The sequence below is a fragment of the Photinus pyralis genome, unplaced genomic scaffold (assembly GCF_008802855.1).
Source record: "Photinus pyralis isolate 1611_PpyrPB1 unplaced genomic scaffold, Ppyr1.3 Ppyr1.4_LG1, whole genome shotgun sequence".
Taxonomy (NCBI): domain Eukaryota; kingdom Metazoa; phylum Arthropoda; class Insecta; order Coleoptera; family Lampyridae; genus Photinus; species Photinus pyralis.
Window position 1 is genome coordinate 43639746 of NW_022170249.1, and position 25869 is coordinate 43665614.

General features: G+C 34.8%; 1 protein-coding gene across 2 annotated transcripts; it reads right to left on the bottom strand.

Annotated features, from left to right (window-relative positions):
- Nucleotides 1-1159: 1159 nt before the first annotated feature.
- Nucleotides 1160-24838, bottom strand: LOC116159078 (enhancer of polycomb homolog 1). 2 transcript variants are annotated; one of them, XM_031471978.1, is made up of 9 exons: nt 24002-24838; nt 23559-23697; nt 16774-17033; nt 16290-16682; nt 16038-16238; nt 11035-11555; nt 7540-8135; nt 7360-7489; nt 1160-2004 (listed from the first exon to the last, which is right to left on the bottom strand). In XM_031471978.1, the coding sequence occupies exons 1-9, from the start codon at nt 24152-24154 to the stop codon at nt 1863-1865; spliced, it is 2535 nt and encodes an 844-aa protein (XP_031327838.1). In that variant the 5' UTR covers nt 24155-24838; the 3' UTR covers nt 1160-1862. The 2 variants fall into 2 exon arrangements, with proteins under 2 accessions (XP_031327838.1, XP_031327839.1); XM_031471979.1 differs by having other exon boundaries at nt 1863-2004; nt 16792-17033; nt 24002-24154.
- Nucleotides 24839-25869: the final 1031 nt, after the last annotated feature.

The window sequence follows — 25869 nt, forward strand, 5'->3', positions numbered from 1 at the left end:
AAATTTGCAGTAAATGATTTTTTTGGGATTTACAGCATTGCGTTTTTATTTGGTAGCGTTTATGATGCAAATAAGGCCTGCAGCTATAATTAAATTCACGCATTATTACAAACATCGCTATATTGTGTGGATGGATCAATTCCAAGTACGTGATACTTCTCTTTTGAATTTTAATCCCAAAAAAACATTTCACCTCACGAGACAATATGGGGAATCCAAAATTTAAGCATCGGTGTAATTACAGAGGTAGATTAAATTATGTCTATACTGCATCACCAGAAAATTTTATCAATGAATTATTGAATTAACAGCCCAAAGTTTGGTTTATTTTTATTTAATTAGACTACCTATCTACGAAACTAATACAAAATATACAATCACAAGTGGCATTTCTTGCACTTAAAACTGTTAATTCAGCATTTCTGAAACACATAGAAATAGGAATGTCACTTACATATTCTAGCATTTGCACCATTGATTCTAGACATAATGAACTTAATTAACGCAGTAGACCGAAAACAACCCTAAAATTGAATAAATTATGTACAACATAATTGACAAATAGTTTGTACAGAAAATACTGTTAAGTTCTTAATATATACATTAGCGAAACAAATATCTACAGCAGTTAGTGCGTTAGTTAAGTTCACGTTACTTAAGAATTTTAAATCGCACATTAAGAGAGCTTAACTATACCAATTACTTTTAAACCTTGTAACAGCCTTGTTATTCCGTAACTTTTTAAAAAAATTATACACAAAAATTTAGAAAAATTCGTTTGGAAAACATTACAAAATCGTGTTTTATGTGCTAAGTGAAAATATTTTTTGTGAAACTACCTTGTTAAAACACATCCATCTTTCATACAAGCAACAACAGTTACAAAAACGCTTCACTTACGTATCACGGAAATAAAAAATTTCACACACTCCCAACTGTAACACAAAAAAATGAAATCGTCGTATAAAAAATTATATACAATTTAATATCGTTAAAATTACAATCACTTTCTTACAGCAGTTGACAAGAAAAGGTAAGTACATTTCACAAAAACATTTTCATTATAAAATAAATTACTAATAATTATTCAACAGCCTCGGAATTCTTATAACTAATATTTAGTTTAGATAATTACAGTTACATCTTTATATTAAAATAAATTAGAACAATTCCTAATAAAAAACAATTTGATATATTACAGCAGCACATAAAATGTCGGCCATTTTCAGACGAATACAGCGTAAAAAGCTTAATGATGAGTAACGGTACAGTGAACACAATACATTTCCATTTTGTAATACTAAGGGCTATTTTCATAACAAAATTGAGACCTCGTTACGAATATTGCCATCAGTGTTCGGTTGTGAACATTTTTTTAAATTTGCCTCAGTGGAACACTGAAACTACTTCGGGTTGTGTAATCATGGCAATACGACAGATTAAAAAAAATTGCGACACATTTTCTTTCGAGCGAAAATGTAATATGCGTCAACACAATATGTTATAACCAAAAGCTGTAAGAAGCGATCCATCATTTCGTCGCATACACGATTCAATTAAAGCTCCAGTTTTGGACATTTATTTATCTAGAAATCACTATCACACCATCAGCTACGAGGAGAATACTTTGTGCCAGCACGTTATAAACTTACAGGTTTACACATATTACACTTTTACTTTATAGAAAATAAGCTATTTTTTTTTTGTTTTTAAACACTAACCAGGTACCATCACTTCGTGATTTAAAAAAACAGATGCCATCTAAATTGAAACCCATACTCGAAGCTTACGGCGATTTTCAACGACTGAAGGAGAAGACGTCTTCCTGCACCGATTATAAAATGCAGGCCTAAGGTTGAGCATCAGGTTACTTCCATAACGAAATTATTTTTTTGAATTATGGCTTTACTTTTATTGTTGGGAGGTGTTGAATTCGATTCTGTACATTGTTTATGAGATATTGTATCCGAATCGTTAGTTAGTGGTATTTCCAAAATGTTGGCACTGAAATAAATATAATTAATATTTCGACAAATAATGTGTTAATTGTTATATACTTTCAGAGAAAAAGCCAATCAATATTTGGAGTTCTAACTACAAGATATTCTTCTTACTCAGCCCAATATATAAATACAAGCAGCAAAGTCTTACATGAGATTTAACCCAGAACCTATGTAACCCTACTGATTATAGTCGACTAAACAGTACCAGATAAATTAACAGGAAACAGGATTTCTTTTCTTTCTATATCTAAAATCTGCCTTCTAGTTGGCATACAATTAATTGCTGATCGTTTATTGAATTTTGTAACTTTTGAATCTTTCACAACATTTTAGACCAAATCTAATCTGTGACATAAAATAGATGAAAATATATTTTTGTACATCTCTGTTTTAATTTGTTATTATAGTTTGCTTTTTGACAACCTCCAAGTACCTAAAGTTTTTATCCATAAAAAATAAATATCAATAAAACAAAAAATACAAACATAAAAAGTATGTTTTTTTTCTAGATTATCCATTGGTGTATTAAGGTTGAATTGAATTTGACGAAAATGCCATTGTCTGTTGTGATTATGAAATACAAAGCGTTGAGACTTTATTGTCCTTTGCAATTTGGGCATGGGAAAAAATTACATTTGCGCATAATCTTAATCAGATCAAGCATAGGTACATACTTTTAATAAAAACAGCTCATATTACAAATTGGTAATATATAACCAAAAAAATTTCCTCGCGAGAGCACACGCACCTACCTTCTTTAATTATTCAGAGAAATTGGAGCCATGCAGTTTTTGTTCAAAAATTGGCAAAAGGTTTCTAGCTTGCAAGAAATGCATCAAAACAACCAAGATCTTCACTTTACTCAAATTAATTCCCTTCAAAATCTAATTATCCACTAAAATTCGAGTCTTATTTATAAAAATTAAACTTCACATAGTTTATTTTTAGCATTTATACCATTTTGAATACCAGAAATTGAATAGTCATAATCATAATGAACAACCATAAAACTACCACAATTTTAGCCAATTTTATAAATGGATATTGATTACAAATATACTAAAGTTAATCATGTAGGGTTAATAATCATATCCCACCCATTATCTGCTTTGAACGCCTTTATTGCAGGAAAACAAGAAGCGCCCAGAGTTGATAGTTTGGTCAGGTTGCATCGAGGGTTGCGTAGGTTTTTGAATATGAACTTTTTGAGTTTCTCAAAAGCTCAAGTCTCTCAAGTGTACACTTAAAACGTTATTTTCATGTTGAAAGTCCCCCAGATGTGAAATGTTCTAGAGAAATATTTTTACAGAATCAGAAGAAGTATACCCATAAACCTAGGTAACGCCGCAAGTTCAAACTGTTAGGTTACTGAAAAAGACCCAACCCAAATTAACAATATTGTTAACTGGTTTATCACGTATAGATGTTACACATTCTTAGCATGTGTAAGAAAATTCATAGAGTTGAGTGGAAGAGCAGCGAAGTATGCTTCAATTCTTGACTGAACTCCGCAACTTTTCAGATTATATGTAGATATTTATTTTGTAAATGCCCAATTCCTAATAGACATTTATTATAATAAACGTTTTCCAAAACGCCCTGCAAATTAACACAAATGACAGCAGAAGGGTATGCCTAAGAAACAAATAATTGCCTGTACCGATTCTAATTGTATCCACCCACGTTGTAATCTTAAGGCGCTGGTGCTTGATGGAAAGACCCTACTAGATTCTGAAAGAGGTCAGATCTGTATTGAGATAAGACCCCTGCGTCCCTAATTTGCGCTTTGTGCATTAGTTTATTAGTGATTTGTTTCTGAAAGGTAAACGCATTAAGTAATATTTTATGCAGGCAGGTCAGACTAATTTTAGCGCATTTTTACAAATTTATTTGTAAAAAGTTAGCTTTTAATCTCACTTTGGCCGACTGGCTGGCAGCAAACGCAGGCCCATAGCTCGCTTGTAGAAAGACGAGGGGACAAAGGGAATGTGGTTGCTTCCGAAAAGATCTTATTGATGGTGTAGTCAAAACTGCCTAATTAAAACACAAAAATGCGCTGAAGTCCTTTCCATCTCACACAAGGATTTTGATAGTTTTTTCCCTCATATTCATACTGAGTCAAGTGGACATTTTAACTCCCCAAATATTAATACATAGATCATAGCACTGTATACATCAACCTTGAACACAAGTCTGCAATCTTTATACACGATAGTGCAATTCATACTTAAGTTCACTATTAATCTTATGGAAGCTAGCGCTGCCGAAATGTGTTGTTGTCTCACAAAAGACCCGGGTTGGAGAAACCTATTAGCCTAACAATGGCAGGTGCCATTAAGTACCAATAATAAATCAATACAATACATCTATTTCAAAGAAAGAAGCAGGTAAAGGATTTGTGACAACGCTGTGTAATTTACGCCCATAAGAAATAACATTGGCCTATGATTTACATACTGAACTTGCAAGTGTGAATTGCATTATAGACTAGTGTTTTTAACTCTCTAGGCAATACACCCTAGTTTTCTGCTATTTGGGTGAATAGGCACATTCTATCCCTTTCTTGCAAAAGTGGTAAACTACAAGCTTGAAGTTCTCATCAAGATGTCATCTACAATCTACAATCAATAGAAAATTAAATTGATACAAACCGAAAAACCATAACCTATGTGCCAAAAAAGGACTACTCCATTTTTATCCATTACAATATAGCAGCCTTAATAATTCACATCAATAGATCTAAAAAAAAGCATTTATTTTGAAAGATGCAACATATCAAAAATTGAAAACCATTCAAAACAATTAATGGCACTATTATACCGTGTGTCCCAGCTTAAATGCATCATAGGGAAACAGAATGAATGTATTTTTTAACAAAGGATCCACAAGGCCTTTGATATGTATTTGAAGTTAGCCTTGAACGTACATAAGTTAATGTATATAATGGTATTTAGTATTTTGCTGCCAACAAAAGTAGTAGGTATTTATAAAGTTTCCTTTGTTGAGACCTTTCATTAGAGCAGATACCGTTACTCTACGGTACCATAAAGAATAAAGTCACCCCCCCCCCCCCCATTGTGTATTGTGAGATAGGAGAAAGGATGTAGAAAGCAGTTCCTTTCTTTGAGACCTTTAATTAGAATACCTTGAAAGATAAAATCAATAATCCCCCCCTTCCCTCCAGCCTGATTTCAAAAAAGAATCGCGGAGGTGTTATTATTATTATTATTATTAAACCAATTACGTTCAATGAGATGGATTTCAACAAGTTCTGACTCGCTTTACCTCCACACAATTTTATTACGTAGGAGACTAAGCGGGATCTCGTTTACTCCAGTCACAAAATGTTTAATTACAACTAAAATTAGATAAATGTAAGGTTGCAATGTAAACATGCCCGAGTATATAGGTATTTAACACTGTAGTACTCGCGTGGGGTACTTAAGTATCCCACTGCCTCTTCTGAGTGTCATATTTTGGAAGTGGAGATGAGTTCAAGCTTCCGGAGTTGGCTATTTGCGACCAGACATCTGTGAAACGTGATACTGCAAATCCACATATTGTACGAAAAGATAACATTACGAAATGGAGCAAGATACAACCACTTGTATCAAAAAGGAGAGCACATCGCATAGTACTGAAAGCTCCAGGACCAGTAGGTACCGCAAAAAATGTCCGCACCAAAGATCACTTTGCCCATACTGTCTTAGAGTGCTTCTCTTTATACAGGGTGATTCCTATAGTACCTGCCACCGTTTGGGAGCGTGTAGGTGGTGCGTAGGGGAGTATTTTGATATAGGACACTTGGGGTCGGAAATCTAAAATAAGGGTGCCAGAGCCAAATTTACCTTCTGGAATTTCGCGCCTGTAGGTAGGCAACCCAACCGGCCGGCGGTGCACACGGAGCGATCTCAGGCGGCGATGTGTGGCTGACACTTGATCAGAATTTTGTTTAAACCCACGAAATCCCGTCTGCAACGACGCGTATCAAGTGAATAAACACTATGGCAATAGTATAATAATAGTTGGCTAGATGTAGGAAGTGCATTGAGAACAACGGTGGCCACGTTGAACACTTGTAAATGTTATTGCTTTTGACTGTCGTTTTCCCTCCTTCCCTCCCATTTCGCTTCCTCGCGCTAACTCGCTCTGCATCGCTCCGCGCGAAACGTCGGTCGGTTGGGTTGCCTACATACAGGCGTGAAATTCCAGAAGATAAATTTGGTTCTGGCGCCCTTATTTTAGATTTCCGACCCCAAGTGTCCTATATCAAAATACTCCCCTAGGCACCCCCTATACGCTCCCAAACGGTGGCAGGTACTATAGGAATCACCCTGTATGTAATAAATGATCAAAATGAACGTGCAAGGAGCTTAAAAAATAATCTATTTCAAAGCCATAGGCGAGGAAAATGATACACTTACAGTATCTGATTAACTTTTACAAATATACTTAATATTTTACGTATAATATTACACGTGTGCATTCTGTTAATTACAATTAAGACATAAATACGTTTATTTTGTTACAATACACCCTTTACTACGTCATGTTTACGTGTCTCGTTTTTAGACAACAACCATTCTTTGTATTTATGATATGATTTGAACTCATACGAAGACGGCTTCGGATGAATCAATTCCGTTCTTAACTTTGAAAGCCACCTATAGTATTTTTATGGAACTACTTAAACGGTAAACAACTCTTGCATTTACACTGGCTATCTAGTGTAGCATGATCTTTGACTGTCGTTAGGGTTGACAAATTTACATACTCACAAAGGGATCTTATACACTCTTTTCACTCCCAAAAATGGGGTTGGCTAAAGAACACATTCCAAAGGCTTACTACAGTTCAAGAAATTTTGATAATCAGATGAAGACGACAGTACACTTATTTATAAACAGGAAGAATAGGAGAATTATTTTTTGGTGTGCATGAGGGCATAGTAACAAACCTGAATACAGACAATGTTCCATTAATTGGGAGATGCATATCAATCTAGTGAACCTAAAGAAAATCTGTCCTCCCAATAAAAAATTATATTTTTAGATCCAAGAATCAAAGGAATAGGTTCCGTGTATTACTCTGAAGCATTCCCTACAGAATCGATCAGCAAACTGACCTCCATAGTTCTACTGCACCTAATGCATTTCTTGCTGGTACATTGTTTAACATTTTATAAAATAGATTAAAGATATAATTTCAAAGTTTTTTTACAAAATAGCCCAATACTGCAAGGTGGTTGATAAGTTTACCTTTGCTCAAATCACATGATTGTAATCTGGCTTTTTCTCTAAAGGTGTATATTTACCTGTCTCATCTTCCTATGTAAAAATACCAAATAGGAACTTACCTATGACTATTAAGCGTATTAAGAGAATGTGTGGAGGTACGAATGTTAAGTGTGCTGGAAGGTGCACTGGAGTTGCCTCCCACGTTTTTGTAAGCGTATGTATGAAATTTGTTGTTCTTCCACTTTTCACCTATGAAAACGAACAGTTCACATTTACTCTCATACAAAAAATCAATTTACCATCGAATCCAATCTGTGTTAATACCCCATTCACATTGTTAATTGTTTCGTTAACGGATTTTCGCCTGCTGGAATCAAAGGAAAGACTAACACTGTTCGTTTTTGGACTAGTTAAGGTGTTTGATAATATCGATTGTTTTTCATGCTGTTCATCTGCACTATCACTAATATTAGAAACGCTAAACACCGAACAACCTATAGTTCTATCACCATCAAGAGTGTCATATGTTACCGTACTATCGTCGTAATTGTCCGTAAGACTAATATTGGAAGTAAAACTACTATTAACACTGGTAGTAAGCGTATTCAACCCGACATTAACGTTCAGATTAATGCCCGTTTGCACATTTGTATCACTTGATTGCCTCGTGTCCGTCACGGGTACTTCAATGTTATTTGAAGCGATTATTTCTTCGAGCGAGAACGGCGTTGTGACAAAGTTGGACGTATCGAGAAGCGAACTAGGAGCTTCCAATGTTTGTATTTCTAATGAGAATGGAGTGTTGGCACTAGGTATAAATACGTCGTCTTCTGCAGGTAACAGGTGGCATGGTGGTTCGTAGTTCGAAGGTGGCGTTTTCGGTCGAAAATGCAACCTAAACAGAAGCAATATTTAAATATCGCATTACAAATTCAATTTCTCACATTCTTTTAACTATTTTTAGTAGCACTCTTAACTCTATAGGTGAAGATGGTTCAATGTAGGAAAATCATTGGGATTAATGATGGAAATTACAATGGCTTTATGGGAACAGCAGATTAATGTAAATTTGGAGCCAAACAAACATTGATCTTCCTAGAGTCATATACCTAAAATTCATATATAGTTTGGGGTGGGAGTAAGTGTTTCTTTTGAAATTTTTTATTTAAATTGCAATTACTTAAGTAATTCTTTTAAATTTTTTGAAATTTTTCTTGCAAAATTGTGAAGCTTGAAGCTCTTAAGCTGGCCAAAAAACAAAGTTATGTGTTTTGTCTATCAAAAACACATTAAAAAATCCCACAATATTCAAAGACCTCACACAAAACAAAATTGGAATATGGTTGGCACCTCCATTCAAGAATGCAGTAGATTTATGGAATTTTTTACAAAATTATGAGTTGGCCTTTTCAAAAACCTAATCAGCTGTAGCCGATAGGAATATTGCATTTTTTGTGACTCGTTCCCACGCGAAATGTTTTTTTTTGACATACCAATATTTCTCTTGCCTATTTTATGCGATGTGACCCAACTGTTAGAATTCTTTTGGAATTTTCAAACGTACATTCTAATTATTTGTGTACTCTGCATCAAGGATGTACGATACAATTTCGTAAACAAATTTTCAAAAATTGTGTCATACCTTTGTGGCAGACTTAAACTAGGCACCTAAATATTGAATCTCTTAAGGTTAGCTCCCATAAGAAATGTTACACTAAGTTTATTTTGGGAATATTTTTATGTCATGACATTTTGATTAATTTTTTTGTCTGCAGGGTGTCTTTTAGGGAGCTTTAGTTAAACGTTTCTGGGAAAGTGAAAAAGAATTGTAATTTCATGTAGAATTTAAAAATGCAATAAAACATAGTGACTGCTATTTAAAATAACAAAGTTACTAGCTACTTCCGAAAGTGCACCCATTTTTAAAATATATTTTCCATTGATTCTGGATTCAGAGTAACTCCTAAGTGCAAATTTTCAAAAACCTACCTATTTCACTTTCCCAGAAACGTTTAACAAAATCTCCCAAAAAAACACCCTGTATATTTTAGTCATTTACTTGTGAAAGTACAATATGTGATCAAATTGTTTACTTCTTTTTTAATGTTTTTTACAGATTTATATTTGGAAACTAAAAGTGAAAATAACATAGTGATAGACCAACACTGATATCTGTAGGTATATGAAAGCTAGTCAAAAAACACTAAATAAATACACTTTCGTATTTAAAAATACAAATAAAAAACAGTACAACCGTTTATCTTTAGTACTTAATTATACATTTCCAAGTTTTGGTAGGTTAAAAAAAACATGTCAAACTAAATATTGCATCCTTTCTTGTATTCCCTGGGGAACTTCCATAGGCTAGCCAACTGGATACTTGAATTACTTCTGTTTTGAAAAACGTTCTAAAAACCAATCAATGTTAAAGTAAAATTTACAAAATAAAAAAATGGTCCTTATACCGGGTATGTATTTTTTCGTGTGCCAATATTTGTATCTCCGTTATTTAAGATATTTTGTTAAAGCAAAGGTGCTAATTTTGAAGTTTAAAGTTTGCATAATAGTTGAATCTCAATTCGCAATTTTCAAATATTTTTTTTACTAGAAAACTACCCATCTTTACTAGTTTTACTAAAGCGAGTTGAGAAGAATGGCATAAATTTCTTTTTTTTACTTATGATGACCAATTTTCATTTTTGAATTTTAAGCAGGTAATCTTTTCCAATTAAAACGATATACAAAACCCGATTGTGACGATGTATTACAACGTGAAATTGTTTTTTACTAAATAAACATTATTATTATTATTATATTATTGTTTTCTCTTACGATTTGACTACATTCAAGAGATTGCCTTGTAAACAAATGACAATAATTGCTATCACACATTAATTGTTTTATTTTGGTTAGGACATTCAATTTAAAATATTTTACCAAAATATGTATCTTATCCCAATGCAGTAAAGCGTGGTAATATTAATTGGTGGCCATAATAGCAATAAAAATAAAATAGTATATGGATATTTTAATCAACCATTATATAAAACTAAAATTCTTTACTGAAAAATCCGAAAATGCAAAATGGTCGCCATAAAAAGGTCCAAGTTGTACACCATTCTGCTTAAAAAGTGATTCCATTATTATGAAAACTAAAACACAAAGATGCTTTTATTTTAAGATTTAGTTAGGTATTTATTTATGATGATCATCCCTAATTTGAAATGCAAATTTTACACTTCGTGAGATTAGCTCCCATACATGTACACAAATTAGTTTCCTGTCTATTTGTCCTTTACTCATGATGTGAGGATCGTTTTTTCGAAATTGCAACAAAAATATTTAACCAGAATTTTTTCCCCCACCCACGCTCAAGGATGCTGCACTTTGGAGTAGCTAGAAGTTACTCGAAATGTAAATTTTGCAGTTGTATCACTAGCACAATGCAGAACTGCAAATATTACACATGTGGTCCAGGTCCCCGGTTACTTCTTTTTTGCGAGTTCAAGCGCTTTGATAATAACGCTGCAAATCAATTTCCATACAGGGGGCAAAACTTGTAATAACATTTAATCTTTAATATAGTAAAATGTTTTTTGTATATTTTCCCTTTGTTTCCCATTTAAAAAGATTACAAGCAAAGGATATAGCGCATTGGAAATATGGAGTCCTTGTGAAAATTTTAAATATTTTGGGAAAGTTTGAAACTGGTTCAGATATATGTAGGAAATTATGGAAATGACTAGAACAATGATAAAAACTAAATGTAAGTGGTGAATCATTGGAATACTTGCCAATCCTTCCTAACTTCTTGAAGAAATTCGACCATTTCCTGTTGTTGTTCTTTCGGAAAATTACTTTCAGCAGGTATGCTCCATTCTTCGACGCTCTCCTCCGGCTCTTGTTTGACCGTACAACCATTTTCACTAAACGCACCCTCACTCACACTTGTCCGTAAATGACTATTTTCAACAATTACTTCGTTTTTAATGTCCGTTTTAAAATAATTTGAATGGTTATTTAAGTGACTACCTACATCTAAATTAGTAATTGAGTCTGCGCAACTTTCACTTTTGATTTCACTTGATACTAATTTCGGATCGTATATCGTAAAATCGACATTCCTCCAAAAGTCGTCCACATCGGTCGCTACTCGATCTAAAATGACGCGACCACCGCGCCCCAATCTTCTCCTCGCGAAACCGATGCAACGTCGAGGGTTTGATAACGATGTCAGTGTGAATCGATACCTCTTATCGCAAGAACCGTTCTCTTCTCGCGAACACCACGGCCAGTTACCTTCAGTCTTTTGTGGCTAGAATTATTAACGATTAAAGATAGTAAAGCAAGGAATTTGTAATGGCCCCCCCTTCACCAACAATCCCACAAATTCAAAAAATTAATGCTAATTTGTTGCTCATAAAGAATACAGTAAATTGAAAATGATTTCTTGACCCATAGAAATTGGTTATCAAAAGAGGGCAAATTTGGTGCAAATCTGTACTGGGATATCAAAATCTGCTACTAGGGAGTGTGTGGATTCATTCTCCCTCTTACGGTTTATTGTTAGCAACAAATTCGATGTATTGTCAATTATTGTGTAAAGAACAGTTAGAGCAACAGATCATGTATGCAAATAACTACCGAGCGATTTTCGAAATTGGGTCGCCTCTTTAACTTTTTTGTTTTTTATCTCCATTATGTTATTCACACGAATGAATTTGTGACATTTTGAAGCTGGTTTCTTCTAGAAAAGTTGAAATATTTTTGGGTAAAAATTTTTTTTTGAGAACCAAATGAGGTGTAGGGATTCCATTTGAAAAAATTGATTAAAAGTAAACAATATGAATTTTCAAACTTTGAATGAGTCTGTGTAACCATAAGTGACTTGACCACCTATCAATGACTTTCAATGGTTCAAAGCACTATTTATTTTATTTATTTATTTATTATCCCTCTCTTGTTCTGGGCCTTCAACAGGCTTGCCACCCAATTACAGAGTGACTCGCATAATGCTTTTTAGAGATGCCTCTGCAGAAGGTCTTAAGATTGTTCTATACTACTCCGGTATTTACCTTACGAATTAGGAAAACTGCAGGAAAACCTAATTCGGAGTAGCCAGTAGAATGCTCGGAACTGGTCCAAGGTAATTCCAATCTCTGCCACAGATGAAAAATTGACCTCAACCCAGGTTCGAACACCCGACCTCCAGATTTATAGCCCAACGCTCTACCGTCTGAGCATAAAGCTCTAGATAACAACATAAAAAATAAACCATATAAAAATAAATAAAAATGAAACTACGAAGTCCAAAAATAAATAAAAAATATGTATGTCAAAAAGTGACAAATGGAGTGCGATTGTCATTTTGTATCAAAATAAATAAAAAAAAACAGGGTGTCCCATTAAAAAATCGAAAATTAAGCTCAAATTGCATTTCTTTACTTCAAAAAGTACAAAAATTATAGGTCACTTTTGAAAATCACTCTGTACAAATAGAGAGAGAAAACAGCACTCCCCAGAAGGCTTACCGCGAATGTCGAATTGTCATCAATAAAGTTGGAAGTCCCACTTGTCCCAAATTTGAAAGTTATGTGCCAATAATTGAAGACTAATTAAGATTAGGTAATTTGTGTTCACAAAATTAGAATTTGTGTCCCTATTTTTTCTGTTGAAATTCGAATTTTCATTAATTTTGCAGCATGCGATTTTTTGGTTTTCTAATAGAACGCTAAATCAAATGGACAAATTCGAGAAGCTTGTTTTTTGAATTAAAGACTAATTTGTCCCCACAAGTATGCACTGAACGAATTTTTTTCTTTTGAAATTTGGCAACATGAGATTTTTGGAATTTCTAATTAAAAAAAACGTTAAATCAAAAAATCCGAAAAATGTGTGTAGCTTGCATATGTTTTGAAATTAGCTTGATCGAATCTTTACAAAAAAATAAGTTTTTTAACAATCCTTTGTTGTTCTTGAAGTTATTTTGTGGACTACGAATGGATACACACGTGACAAAATTGATGAAAAAAGGTTTTTCATTTAATGAAAGACGGTTTTTCATTTAATGAAAGACTTTATCAGTAAATGTGGGTTGCCCCTAAATTCCATACACAAATTTGAACTGTATTGCTTTGTTTCTATTTTATAGGAAAGAGTCTCCTGACCACAAAAGCAAAATATGACCACGATTTTAGAATTTTTTGACACCCATAAAAAAGGTGATTAGCAATCTCCCACAATTGTGGGAAGGTGAAAGACTGCCTTCCTAGGCTCTGTAGGGCTACCATCTGGGTCCCGGGGAACCTTACAAACTGGCAAGTCACTCCAGAAGGAACTATGTCAAATCTTAGAATAATTTCATATGAAATTAACTGCAAGACAGCCGTCCAGAAAGGGTTATCACAACCCCAAGGTAATGCATATTCCCCTTTACAAACATCTACTTGGAGAAACACTTACAAGAGCTTCCTTTTGAGTGACGCCTCTCGGGTCCTGCTGACTTATAGGACAAAGTAGATCTTACTTACTCCATGGTGGAGTCATTTGCACAGGCATGTTCTCTGAGGACTGTCAAGATGTCTTATAACCATCCCCGGTGGTACAGGGCGCTCAAAAAGTAGAAAACTCTGTTCAAAAAGACAAAGAGCAAAGCTATAGCAGATTGAGAGGTCTATAAGGTAAACCTAAAACCCGCCCTACATTATCAGTTCCAGCAAGCGCCGCAACTGTCGAGTGAACTGTCATGCCTTAACTGAAAGCAGAAAGTAACTTTCACTCTACACACAAATCAAAAAACATCACTCCAAACCGTTGCATTAAACAATTTCTAAACTACGCGCAAAGTCATTTCTTCTTATTTTCTTGTATCTACAATTTTCAGTAGAAAGAAGTTCGTGTTCTACAAGTCGCAATCAAAAATAACCACAGAAATGTGTTGCTGCCACTCTAATTGTAGTGTTATCGTAGAAGAAAAAGAGAAAATGGCTGAAGGAGTCAATATGAATAGTAAACGAACTTTGATTACCTATTAGTTACGTAAATGCATACTCAAAAAATGAAAATTTAACGATAAATTGGAAGGAAACCTTTGGTACTTAATTAAACAAATAAATTAACTACCAGCCATTTGGAGACTGACAGTTTGAGCTGTCCACTCTATTATTTCCAATGACGCTATCTTTATTTTGGCGCGGCTCGATGAGTGGAGACGCACTACACATACATTTTTAATGCTTACAGTCCATAACTCAGCCCAGGAGTTTCGTCGCGCTGAAAGTTCGCAAGCCGGGCCTCAGTTCAGTCCAAGCTTAGCGTGAAACATCCATACACATTTAGGCCTGGATTGAACCTGACTGAAAACTGACAAATAACTGTGTGTATAGGGGAAGCATAAGGCAGCAGGACGTCGGAGAGAGGCGTGGAAGAGTTTGCAGCGTTATAGAATACACCTCCTCTGCATCTCGTTTAATAAAATTTTAACAAAGGGTCATATTCCCAGCTAGCCTCAGACTAGAGGATGGTTGCGACATGGACAACCTCTCAGAGACAGCAGAGGTACTGAGGGACGCTCACTTTCCCGGAGCCATCACAGCGCCATACCCCACCTGGACAGAGGTAAGCCCCTTCATACCCACAGAGAATGACTGGGTAGTTGCCAGTTAGATGCTGGATGTGGCGAGATTGACCTGGGCAGTGAAATTGTTCTCAGCATACAAATCACCAGGATTGGATAGCATAATACCGGTCCCCCTACAACGGGGAATGGATGTTATTGTCATCTACCTAGTGAAAATATATATAGGGGCTCTATTGCTTTCAGATACATACCTAAACAATGGAGGAAGATAAAAATTGTCTTTAGCTATACCGAAAGCATATTGCCCAATCAGTTTGATGCCTTTTCTTCTCAAAACACTTGAAAGACTGTGCGATAGATACATAGGGAATTTCTGCTGCACCCTAACCAACACGTATACTCCCCAGGAAGATCTGCACTGCGCCATAGGACAGATTGAGAGATCGCTGGACTATAAATAGTCCACAATGGGAGTCAAAGATATAGAAGAGACTTTTGACAAAATAACCTTCGAAACAATGAAAATGGCTTTACGCCGCCATTGCATAACGAAAGTCGTACAAGGCTGGATTGCGTAGCTGCTGAGTCTCAGAGCAGGGAACATCAGCGTTGGCGACAAAATACTAGGTGCACAGTGGGGTGCTATCACCACTTTTGTGGATCTTACAGTAAATGGTCTCTTCTGTCGCCTCCATAACAGTGGCTACTATTGGGGTATGTGGATGATATATCCATACTAATAGCGAGCAAATTAGAGCTACTCTATGCAGACTGACCACAAAGCAAAGTATTTTATGGTCCAGACCCGGTTCTTCAGCTTACAATTGCAATCTTAATAACTCCAGACACCCAAACCCAGAACAGGGATAGGCATGTCACTACGCAAGAGAAACCTTCAAAGGACCATCTCGTAGCGTGGCGAGTCTTTGAAGACGGCTATCAAGAAGGAAGCCTAGGTTACTCGTGAGCATACTCTCTGAGCACTGCAAACTTAACAAACACATGCACCGCATGGACTTGGTAAAATCACCATCTTGTAGAGGATGGATACAAATTATAATTTTGTGAGTAGAAAGTAGCCACGTTATAGGCATATTAATTTCAAATTTGGGACAAGCGGAACTTTAAGCTTTATGTGTAGTTGACTCAGTTACACCATTTTTGAATATATACTATTTTTGTTGGAAGGGGGCCAACTTAATACATTTGAATACATACCATATGGTAGGTACACATCTTGTTGCGACGAAAGGCGAACTGCCCTTCATCTTCAACATCTTCTGGTTCTGGAGAAGCGTGGGGCAGAAGCTCTTCGTCAGAAGACAAATTACCGAAATCGAGCATGCCCGATCCTAATCTATGATTTGATAATTTGTGTTTCCTCTTTTTGTACTGTCTCTTTTCCTTACGAGGTATAATCTGGAACGTTCAATTATTAAACGGGGAAGGTGAATAGCATAAGATACGAACTTCATCTTTAAGAATAGGCTTGGACGACCATCCCTGATTGTAGTGGTTATGGAAAATAGGCGTGAAAGCGGGACGTGACGACTTAATTGCCGATAATTCGGCAATAACGCTGCCACTAAAGTCCTTCGCTTGATACCTCTTTTCGAACACCTCCACCGTCAGATGTACAAACTCCCTCTTCATTTTCTCTCTCCTTTTGATTAGCTCCAACAAGGTGACCGCCCGAGATAGATCCCTACGTAGTTTAAGCATTTTCTCGTACGACGACTCATCATTTTTGCGATTTTTCCGGGTTTGCATTTTTTCTGTTCTCCGCCTAAACGCTATATACGGATTATTACCCGCCATACCCTGTCGGTGTTCTGTTTTGACGTGCAAAATCAACGGATGTTGCTAAAAATGAGATCGTTAGAAGTACACAATGCGCAGAAACTAGTCGAGACATTCTACTACTTCTTTTTTATGTACACTCTCTAATATTTACCATCAAATTTCTGCTCACCGTTTTCAGCCTCTTATTCAGCCAATAATCGAACACAGCAATGATGAGATCATCGTCCTCTTTAAGGAGAGCTTTGGCCTCGTTTAGTGTAACGACTGTCTGTCCGCTGCTTTTCTCCAGCTTATCCATCATCTCTTCGAACTTCAATGGTGTTAATTCCAATCTTTGCGTTTGAGACATTAACCACCTTTCATCATCAGAATCCATATCATAGTCGATGATATCTTGTTCCATTGTAAAAGCTATTTAAACAAAAAACACTTTAACAAAACGAAACAATTTTGTTTTCCGTCAAAAGTAGGTAATTTGTTTATTTTAAAAGACATTCACTAGTGCATTTTCTATCAAACAAAGTCATAATGAAGATTCAAACTAGTATGGCAATCCAATTGGCCACCATTGGAAGAAAAATGAAACATTGTCCATTCTCATTATTTTCCACTTCCTTAAATTAAGGAAGGAGAGGGTGAAGCAAAGGCTGCTATCAGAAACCTTGTGCCGTTCCGACTGCAGAGATATTCAAATGGCTTTCCACCCATAAGTCACAGCCCAGACACGATAGGCAATGAAATTTATTATTTTATATTTGTTTCTTAGAATAAAAAAAGTGGTGGTATGTGATACCATTTTAATTGATTGATATTTTGTAAAAACAGCCAACAAACAAAAAATATATCAGTAAGCTCATTCATTCAGTTTCAAAGTCTAAGGACTGACCCAATTACCCAAACACTTACAAGATATTTGAAAATCATGTTTGAATTTTATTTTTTTAACTACCCTTATACCCTGTCTATATTTTACAAACTTTTTTACTAACTATAGACCACAATACATTATAGAGGACAAGCATTTCCTTTATTGTCTAAAAACTGACACCACCTCCCTTAATTTAACTGCACCTCCCTGATGTATTGCCTTATATGTCTCCAGTTTCTGTGTGAAGTGAGTAATTTAATTTTCTTAAAAATTGCAGTTTATTCCCCAAAATCCTTCATGAAGAAATATATGTAGTTTATACTTGCATAAATTCCGCCCGTCCACGGGTTTCTGAGATCTCGTAGAAGGCTGCGGTTCATCATCGTTCAGTTATTACATTCACTATACCTATCTGTTATGCATTTCGTTTTATTTTAGATTTTCGGTCGGCAACCTGCGGCCCTTTTGATATAAAGTTTATCTTTTTCGAAATTTACTTGCAGCAAATAATTAATTTGTGATACTTGTTTACTTTCTGCCTCGCTTTCTGACATTCCTTTGTTTTTTATTAAAACAGCCTACTCCCATGTATAAACATGTAATTAATTAATGGATAGGTACTTTTGTGAAAAATATTGAATAACTTAAAACTACAACACATCTTATAAAAATTGAAGAGAATACAAAAGACAATCGAATAGTGAAGTAAGTTTGGAAATTTTACAATTTCCTTGCGAACACCCTGTATCACTAAAGCCAACTTTCTCATTATCAGAGTGTTGCCCTTTACTCGGATTAACATTATTGATCAAATGTATTTGTTAACTTCAAAATCAGGCTTGCCTATGGAGATTTACTCGGAAAAAAATTAATAAGATGGCAACGTTGACAAAAAACCAAAACATGAGGGTTAACAAGTGTCGTAAAAATGGGACGCCCTGTACATTCAAAAATAACTTTTGTAGATGCGCTACCATCTATAGTTCACATTTGACAACAGATTTTTTTAATATTTTTTAACAGGTATGAGCTAGGAAAAACCAACGCACTGTTGCAGGACCCTGTATATAACCAAATACTATAATATTGAATCGAAAATTTTTGTGGCTCTTAAAAACCTGGGAAATTTTGACTCTTCCGTTTCAATAGGTTGCTGATAGGGAATGTAATAAGTGATCAATGTAAAATTTTTTTCTATAAAAAATAAACCAGGTTTCATTTGAAAAAAATTAACTTTTTAAGGTTTAAAGTTATTAAAATTGAATTGACCATTACTTTTAAAATACCCTGTAAAAGGACGATTAAAATTTAAGTCATTTTCACGTAGTATCAAGTCATATTAAAAAAAAAACTGTTTGATACTAGGGATGCCGCGGGTACCTAGCAACTACGTGGTATCCAGCCATTTTTGCCCAATCGCGACCTTTGTAAAAAAATATAAAAAATCTTACAAAAAACGTAAATTGGTTTTAATTTTCATTTTCATTACATTATCCCAGCTATTATCATACACAATCAAATTAAACTTTCATACTATTTTTATTATTATATAATACAACAAAAAACTACCTCTTTTTAAAATAAAATCCACACAATTAATTTAGAAAAATACTAAACCGACAAGCAGGTTACTGTAAAATGCACTATACCGTACTTGTTTTTTACTTTTGACCTCTAAGTTAACAATAGTAGTAATCGTAGTTACTGGTGTCTCGACGAACATTTTACAAAAAAAACCACACCATTTCACATCAAACCGTTTGGGATAAAATCGATGTATGGACGGGCAGAGGGATAAGACATTCCCATAATGTGCCTTTACAAAATAGTAGCTTGCTGTACACAGTACTAGCAGGTGACCATAAATAAATTGCAATAACTTCTCGTTTAAAATTCTCATTTTTAGGGGTATTATAGCAGTTTTTATGGTAGTCAAATTATAGTTATATTTATAGTCGGATATCCGATACCCGGTCACTGTTGTGTATTAGCATGACATTTTGGAAAAGTAGGAGTTGCTGTATTCCTATATAGAATAATATAGGTACGTTTATTATTTTTGATAAGTCGTATATACAAGATGTGTGACAATGAATGTCTAATGTAAGAACCTGTGATACTCATCTACATAATTTTAACTTATCTATATGTTGTGTCACGTGAGTTTAATGTTTTTTATGTATGACGCGTCCTATGTACTTGTTGTATGCCAAAGGAAAAGAATTGAATTGAATCTCGTCGTTAAATATACAGGGTGATCCCAACTATGATGTTAATACGGAAGGGGCCAATTCTTTGGTTTATTTTATGACTAAACGTTCGTATAAACATAGGCCGCAAACAGTTCGTTACCAATCTACAGGGTGTTAAAATTTCAAGATTTTTTAAGTGTTTTATATTTCCTGAATTTTTTTTCGCTTAAATTTGAAATACGTCTTAAATCATTGTCGTGTCAATGGTAGTGAGATACTACAAGGGTGCTGTTTTGTCAGGAGTCATGTTCTATTTTCTACCCCTGAACTTTTTTATTTGGATCATCCCTTGTTTCTATTGGTCTTGATAGGTCACAGATTTGAAATTGCATCTCGTGTTTGCATATGTTTATAAATTCAAGGCATCGAAGTGTTGTTTATATGAACTTTTAATCATAAAATAAGGCAAAGAATTAGCCCCTTCTGTATTTAGATCCCATTTAGGAACACCTTTTATATAGTGTACACAGCAAATTTTGTAAAATGTTTCCCAGAAAAGAATTGCAGTTGGAATTCTTTTGGAATTGTCAAAAGTTCTTGGACACTGTTTTTTCAAAAATGGGAAACGAACACCCAACAGAGTAGGAGATTGTGTGGTAATCTTAGCTTATTTAAACTTTGTCGTCCTGTAGTTGAATTTTCCACAAGGACAATACATTTAATTATTATTATGAATTGAGTATTACCTACTTCATTTGTTAATGTTTTGTAATGTTAGTCAACTGCTCTGTGCTACTTTTCTGTCCATTTTCCTTATGCCAGAGAGCTAAATTTCTTATATAACCCATGGAATAATCGTTTAGGGATTTTGCACTAAAGTGCAGCACATTTTCAAATTTTATCGTCGGTTTGTCACACTTATGGTATACCATACAAAACCGATGTAGACAAAAGTTCAAAGAAAATAAACTTATGACATTTCCATGTTTGTATATTTTCTATGCACTAATTCAGGGGTGCTCAATCGCGAGTGCTGTTTGAGTCAATCTCTAGAAATACCTATCAGTAGCAGATATATTCTTTAAAAGCAATGACTCCCCAGTTGAATTTTGATTTATTGAGGAAGAATTATCAAATATTTTGGGCGAATCTGAAAGATGTTTTTAGTATGAGTCATCTGTTTCGGGTACATGCAGGTAATAGCTACTGACATTGCAAATTAGTTTAACATGGACTCATCTTCGGTTGATTTGGGATATGTGAAGATGAATATCCGAATCGAGATCCGAATCAAAAGCAAATCGCTCTTCAGTTGGCGGCAATGTTTGATGCACCTTAGTTGTGTGATGAAAAGTCATACCTACGTTTATGTAAAATGTATAATAAATTTCCAAACTCTTTTAAGTCTGCCATAACAGACCACATTAAATTGAAATTAAAAGAAATGTTAATTCAAGAAACTTGTTACTCAATTGATGAAGGCTTTTTGCACTATTGCGAATTTGAAGTGTAAAATTCTCTTGTATTATTAACACATATAATAATAATAAATAATAATAATTATTATTAGTAACTACAAGGTTTGGTCAAACTTAAATTGGTTAAATCAAAAGTTAAAAATATTTGTTCATTTAAGAAATACGGGGGAAAATAAAAAAGTTGTCAATTTCAAAGTGACCCTATAATTTCTTAATTAAAAGAGATACAGAAAAACGTTTTTTTATAATGATCGTTGAGTAAGTACACAGCGTCAGGTAAAAAAGTTATCGGACGTAACCTCATTTTTTGAATGGAACACCCTGTATACTTTGATCTAAAAAGATACCGCATTTTAAGTGATGTCACCCACAGCTTACTGGAATTGAACTATACTTTTGTACAGATTTGTATGAAAGCAAGTAATTTTTAATTTTATTTGACTTTATTTTTGGGTGCACTTTCGGCCGTAACAGCTCTAGTCGTAACCCACTAAACACACCTACAAAACTTCTGTAGGTACCCAAGCCCAAATTCAAAACGAGAGATAGAGACCTTTTTGTTTGTACCCAAGCATGTACTCACTCCGGTATTGATTTATATTTTATTATAAAAGCAGTACGATAGTTAAATATAATGCAACCTAAATAAAATAAGTAGATCGACGAAAAACAATTATGAAGGATTGTATTACCAACGTATCGCACTCATAGACAAACAGGAACCGGAGCAAATTGGAAAACGATTGATTTAGTCTTATCATTAGGCCGTTACATATTGGGTTCCAAAAAAGTAATTAATCATATCCGAGATCATATCTTAAGAGTCAACCATTGACTTTGGTCCATAAATATCAATGATGACATCTTTTGAACAAAAAGATATTTAACATTAAAAAGGTTGGTGCATAAAAAAATTGAGTTTAGTCGTTTTCATGTAATATTGGTGCATAAATAATTATTTTACCAACCTAAAGGGAGGTAAAACAATGTTTGATAGTTGCGTATGTTAAAAAGTCAACGAACAAATGAAAATAAAAGTGAAGACAAAAGCACTGTCGGAGGTTGTGCTAAAAATAAATGTCTGCCTACTTAGTGCACAATTCTATATCTATCTGTATGCAGTTTCTCAAAAATTAGGAGAGTGGTGAAACATACATCCATCCGTCTGGATGATTAAGCATATAGAATGGAGTGTTGAAAGAGGGTGTTCATAAATAGTAATACATATTAATATTTCACACAATAACTCAAATGAGACAAAAGAGGATACTGAACACTGTGGATCAATGAGTTCCATTGAGATCCCTTTTGGAAATCCGCAGAATATTTATGCTACAATGTCAATCCAGAAAATAATTTCCTTGATATTTGAGAGAATTTTGTGATCTATTTTTAATGTCAAATGGTGCTCAATAAAGTGTTGACCCTCAAAATATGTTGACTATATGACGAACTCACAGTCAGGGAAATCATACATGATTACTCAAATACAAAAATGTGTACCATAGAGTACCATATTCCAAACCATCTTCTTAGGCTTAAAATTAGCTTATACCTACGATATATATAAATCTTTTATCTGTCGACTATTACCATAATTAATATGTTATGGTTTGCAGTGTTCATTAACTGTAGTGACTGGAACGTCTTTTCCAAGAACTGTAGCAATGTTTAGAGAATGTTAGGGAATTTAATGCTGTACAAGACTTTTGCAGATACAAAGTTTAGCAAAACTTGTGTATAGTGTCTGCATGTGGCACATGTCTGCACAAGCTTTTCCCTTTGGGGAATAGTTATCGATATAATTAGATTTGAGTGTATTGTTGTGGTTCTTATGGCCCTCTTCCAGAAATAAAGGATGCAGTTACCCATCTAATATTTTCCTATCCTTTTCAAATGATCATGGCAAGCAAAATAGCTAGCTTTTCACATGTCCTCAGAAAAGAGCAAAAGTATCTTAATTGGCTTGTTTCTTGATCTCATAATTGCGAGCATAATTGCAATGCCATATTCTTTGCCAGTAGCGAACAAACCTTCAAGATTCAGTTTATGGAGAAATACATAAACCTTATAAAAGCAACAAGAGAAAGAAAACACTAGCTTTGCGAACTTTTTTATTTAAAACAATTCTAGACTGTATCGTATGAAGAGCATAAAGATGAGAAGAGATTCGAACAGCTGTTTAATCACGAGAATGGTATTAGAAGTATAGATTTATTACAAACGAGAGCAATTCGGAAGTTACGATTGCCAGCTCAGAATGCAAATAAATACACTTCTGTGTTAGCATAACCTCACTTCACTTTCTTATAAACAAAATCACCATAGCTACACAAATAAACATAATACCTACTCATGCTCTCTAAAGCAATATTCTAAATAATTGTAGAAAACTTACGTTGCATATGAATAAGTTGTCGAGGTTGCTTATAGTTTGCGGGATAGAGCTTTTGATAGGCCTCTTCATCTGAAATGGCAGTCACCTCGGGTGTGGGAATGATAAGCCCCGCACAAATTGCACGTTGCAAATGATGCTCCTAATAAAGTATTTATTGTAAATACTCGCTAATGAAAAAGGATGGTTCAGTAAAAGTTAAAGGTAAGTGCTACATGAATTCGTTATAATCAGCTGACAGCTCGAGAAATTATATTAATAGCGCTTAAATTTGAATTTTACTCGTAAATCGCTTATCAAATTTGTATTTAAGTGAAAAATTGCTGTTAAAATGTTGTTTTGTATTTGTATTTTGCCGGGCGCATGTAGCGCCAATGAAATCCAATATGGTTGACACTTTCCTTTAAACAACTGTCCGGGATGTCAGATTCATGTATAAAACTTACACATTCCTCCTCTTTTTCCATTCCAGACGGCATTTGAGGAACAGCCCGGTTAATCGCTGAGTAATCAGGAAGATCCGGGAGTTCCTCCGCCATGAAAATTGGCATTGGTTTGCTAGCATCGAGGGCCCTCGCCCTAAACGAAAGCTTGGACATATTTGTTGACAGCTCACACCACACGACAAGGCCAACATATAAATACACCTTAAAATCGACCTTCCCGTGCCTCGGACCGTCCGAGACGGGCACTAAACGATTCTTTGTATTCTTTAGTACGTTCCCATTGTTTTTGTTTACACGCACTCAGTCACAAATACAGTAAAACAACTTCGAAACTTTGCATGTTAAGCGTGTAATACAGATAGCCATCATGGCGGCTCTGCCTTGGAACCATATAAATTTTACAACCAACACGCAGTGCGCGGGAATCTTTTACGCATCTAGTGTAGAGTGTGGTTCATTCATACTGAATGTATCCAATATTTATATATTACCATAACAACAACTAATCGAATTCGCATAATTACATTCGATGTACGGAAGGTATTTCCTTATCACAAATCGTCACCTCGCATGCAAAAATAACCCTCAAAAACCGTGAATAAGATACAACAAAGTGCCTGCATTGACTAGCGAGTTGAACAACTCGTATATTAAGATGGACCCACACGAATAGTTCCGAGATGGAAAAAACTATTAAAATTCCATTATGATTAATTTTTCTCATTCCAAATTATTTGCACTTCGTTATTTATGGCCAAATTCGTAGTTACGCCGGCAACGTATTAAATGACAACTCGTAATATACTTCATTTTCTTGTGAAAAATCTCGAATCGTAACGTACCGACATTAGAGCGATATTTTAGAGTGGGGGTGAATACACGGAAATTCCCACTACTTTTCAGGGCAGGGACGTTGTTACCACATATGACGTAATTGCTACACGTGGAGGTTTCCCAGTTTGGTGACTAATTTTTCGATACTACTCAGTACACTATGCGACATCTACTGGACGTATGGTTCGTTGTGGTAGAAAACTGTAATTTAGGATTTTTCACATAAAACAGTGGCGTAACATGTGCCCGGTTTTTAGCGCTGAAATATCAATCAACCTTTATTTAAGCGTTTTATGTGGCACGAATCAATTGAATTGGAATGTAATTACACCAAACTTTCTTTTGTAATAAAAAGAATGCACTCTATAAACAATAAGCAATTAGGTAGATAGGTATCATTGCATAGATATATAAGGTGGAAAAAGGAATAAGAAATATTTCATGATGGTAATATGGGAAAAAAAGTTCGCGTAAGCATCCGCCTAATTCTTTCTTGGTTTGATGGCGTTGACTTTCATACACACACTATGACATTCTTATTTTAAGACATTTAAAAGAAGTTCATGAATTATCAACTTCAGGAATGACTTTCAGCTTTCAGTCTAAGTGATGCGGGAATAATACAATAGTAATGCCCCAGATATACGTATAATGCCGAAAACCCAAAAGTTCTATGATATTCCGTTGCTATGAGGTCTCGATCGATTTATAAAAGGCGCCCAAACAGCCGAAAGTTAGTGAAACAATAAGGTGCTTGTTGAGAATCAATCATCAAATGCGCAAAAAATTATCCTTTTCCGTTCCATTGTAATAATCGTTCACTTGATGAATAGAGTGAGCTGGTCTCTCTCTTTTTATGGTCGGTGCCTATCGGTTTATACCCTGGTTCATACTCTGTGATCAAATTTTGTAGGAATGGTACGTGTGCCCAATTAAAATTGTAGGTAGTAATAAATTACGTTACGTTTCTACAAAAAAAAATTTCAGTTACATCATAATTATTGTTTTAAAGGTGGGCAGGAAACGTTGATTAC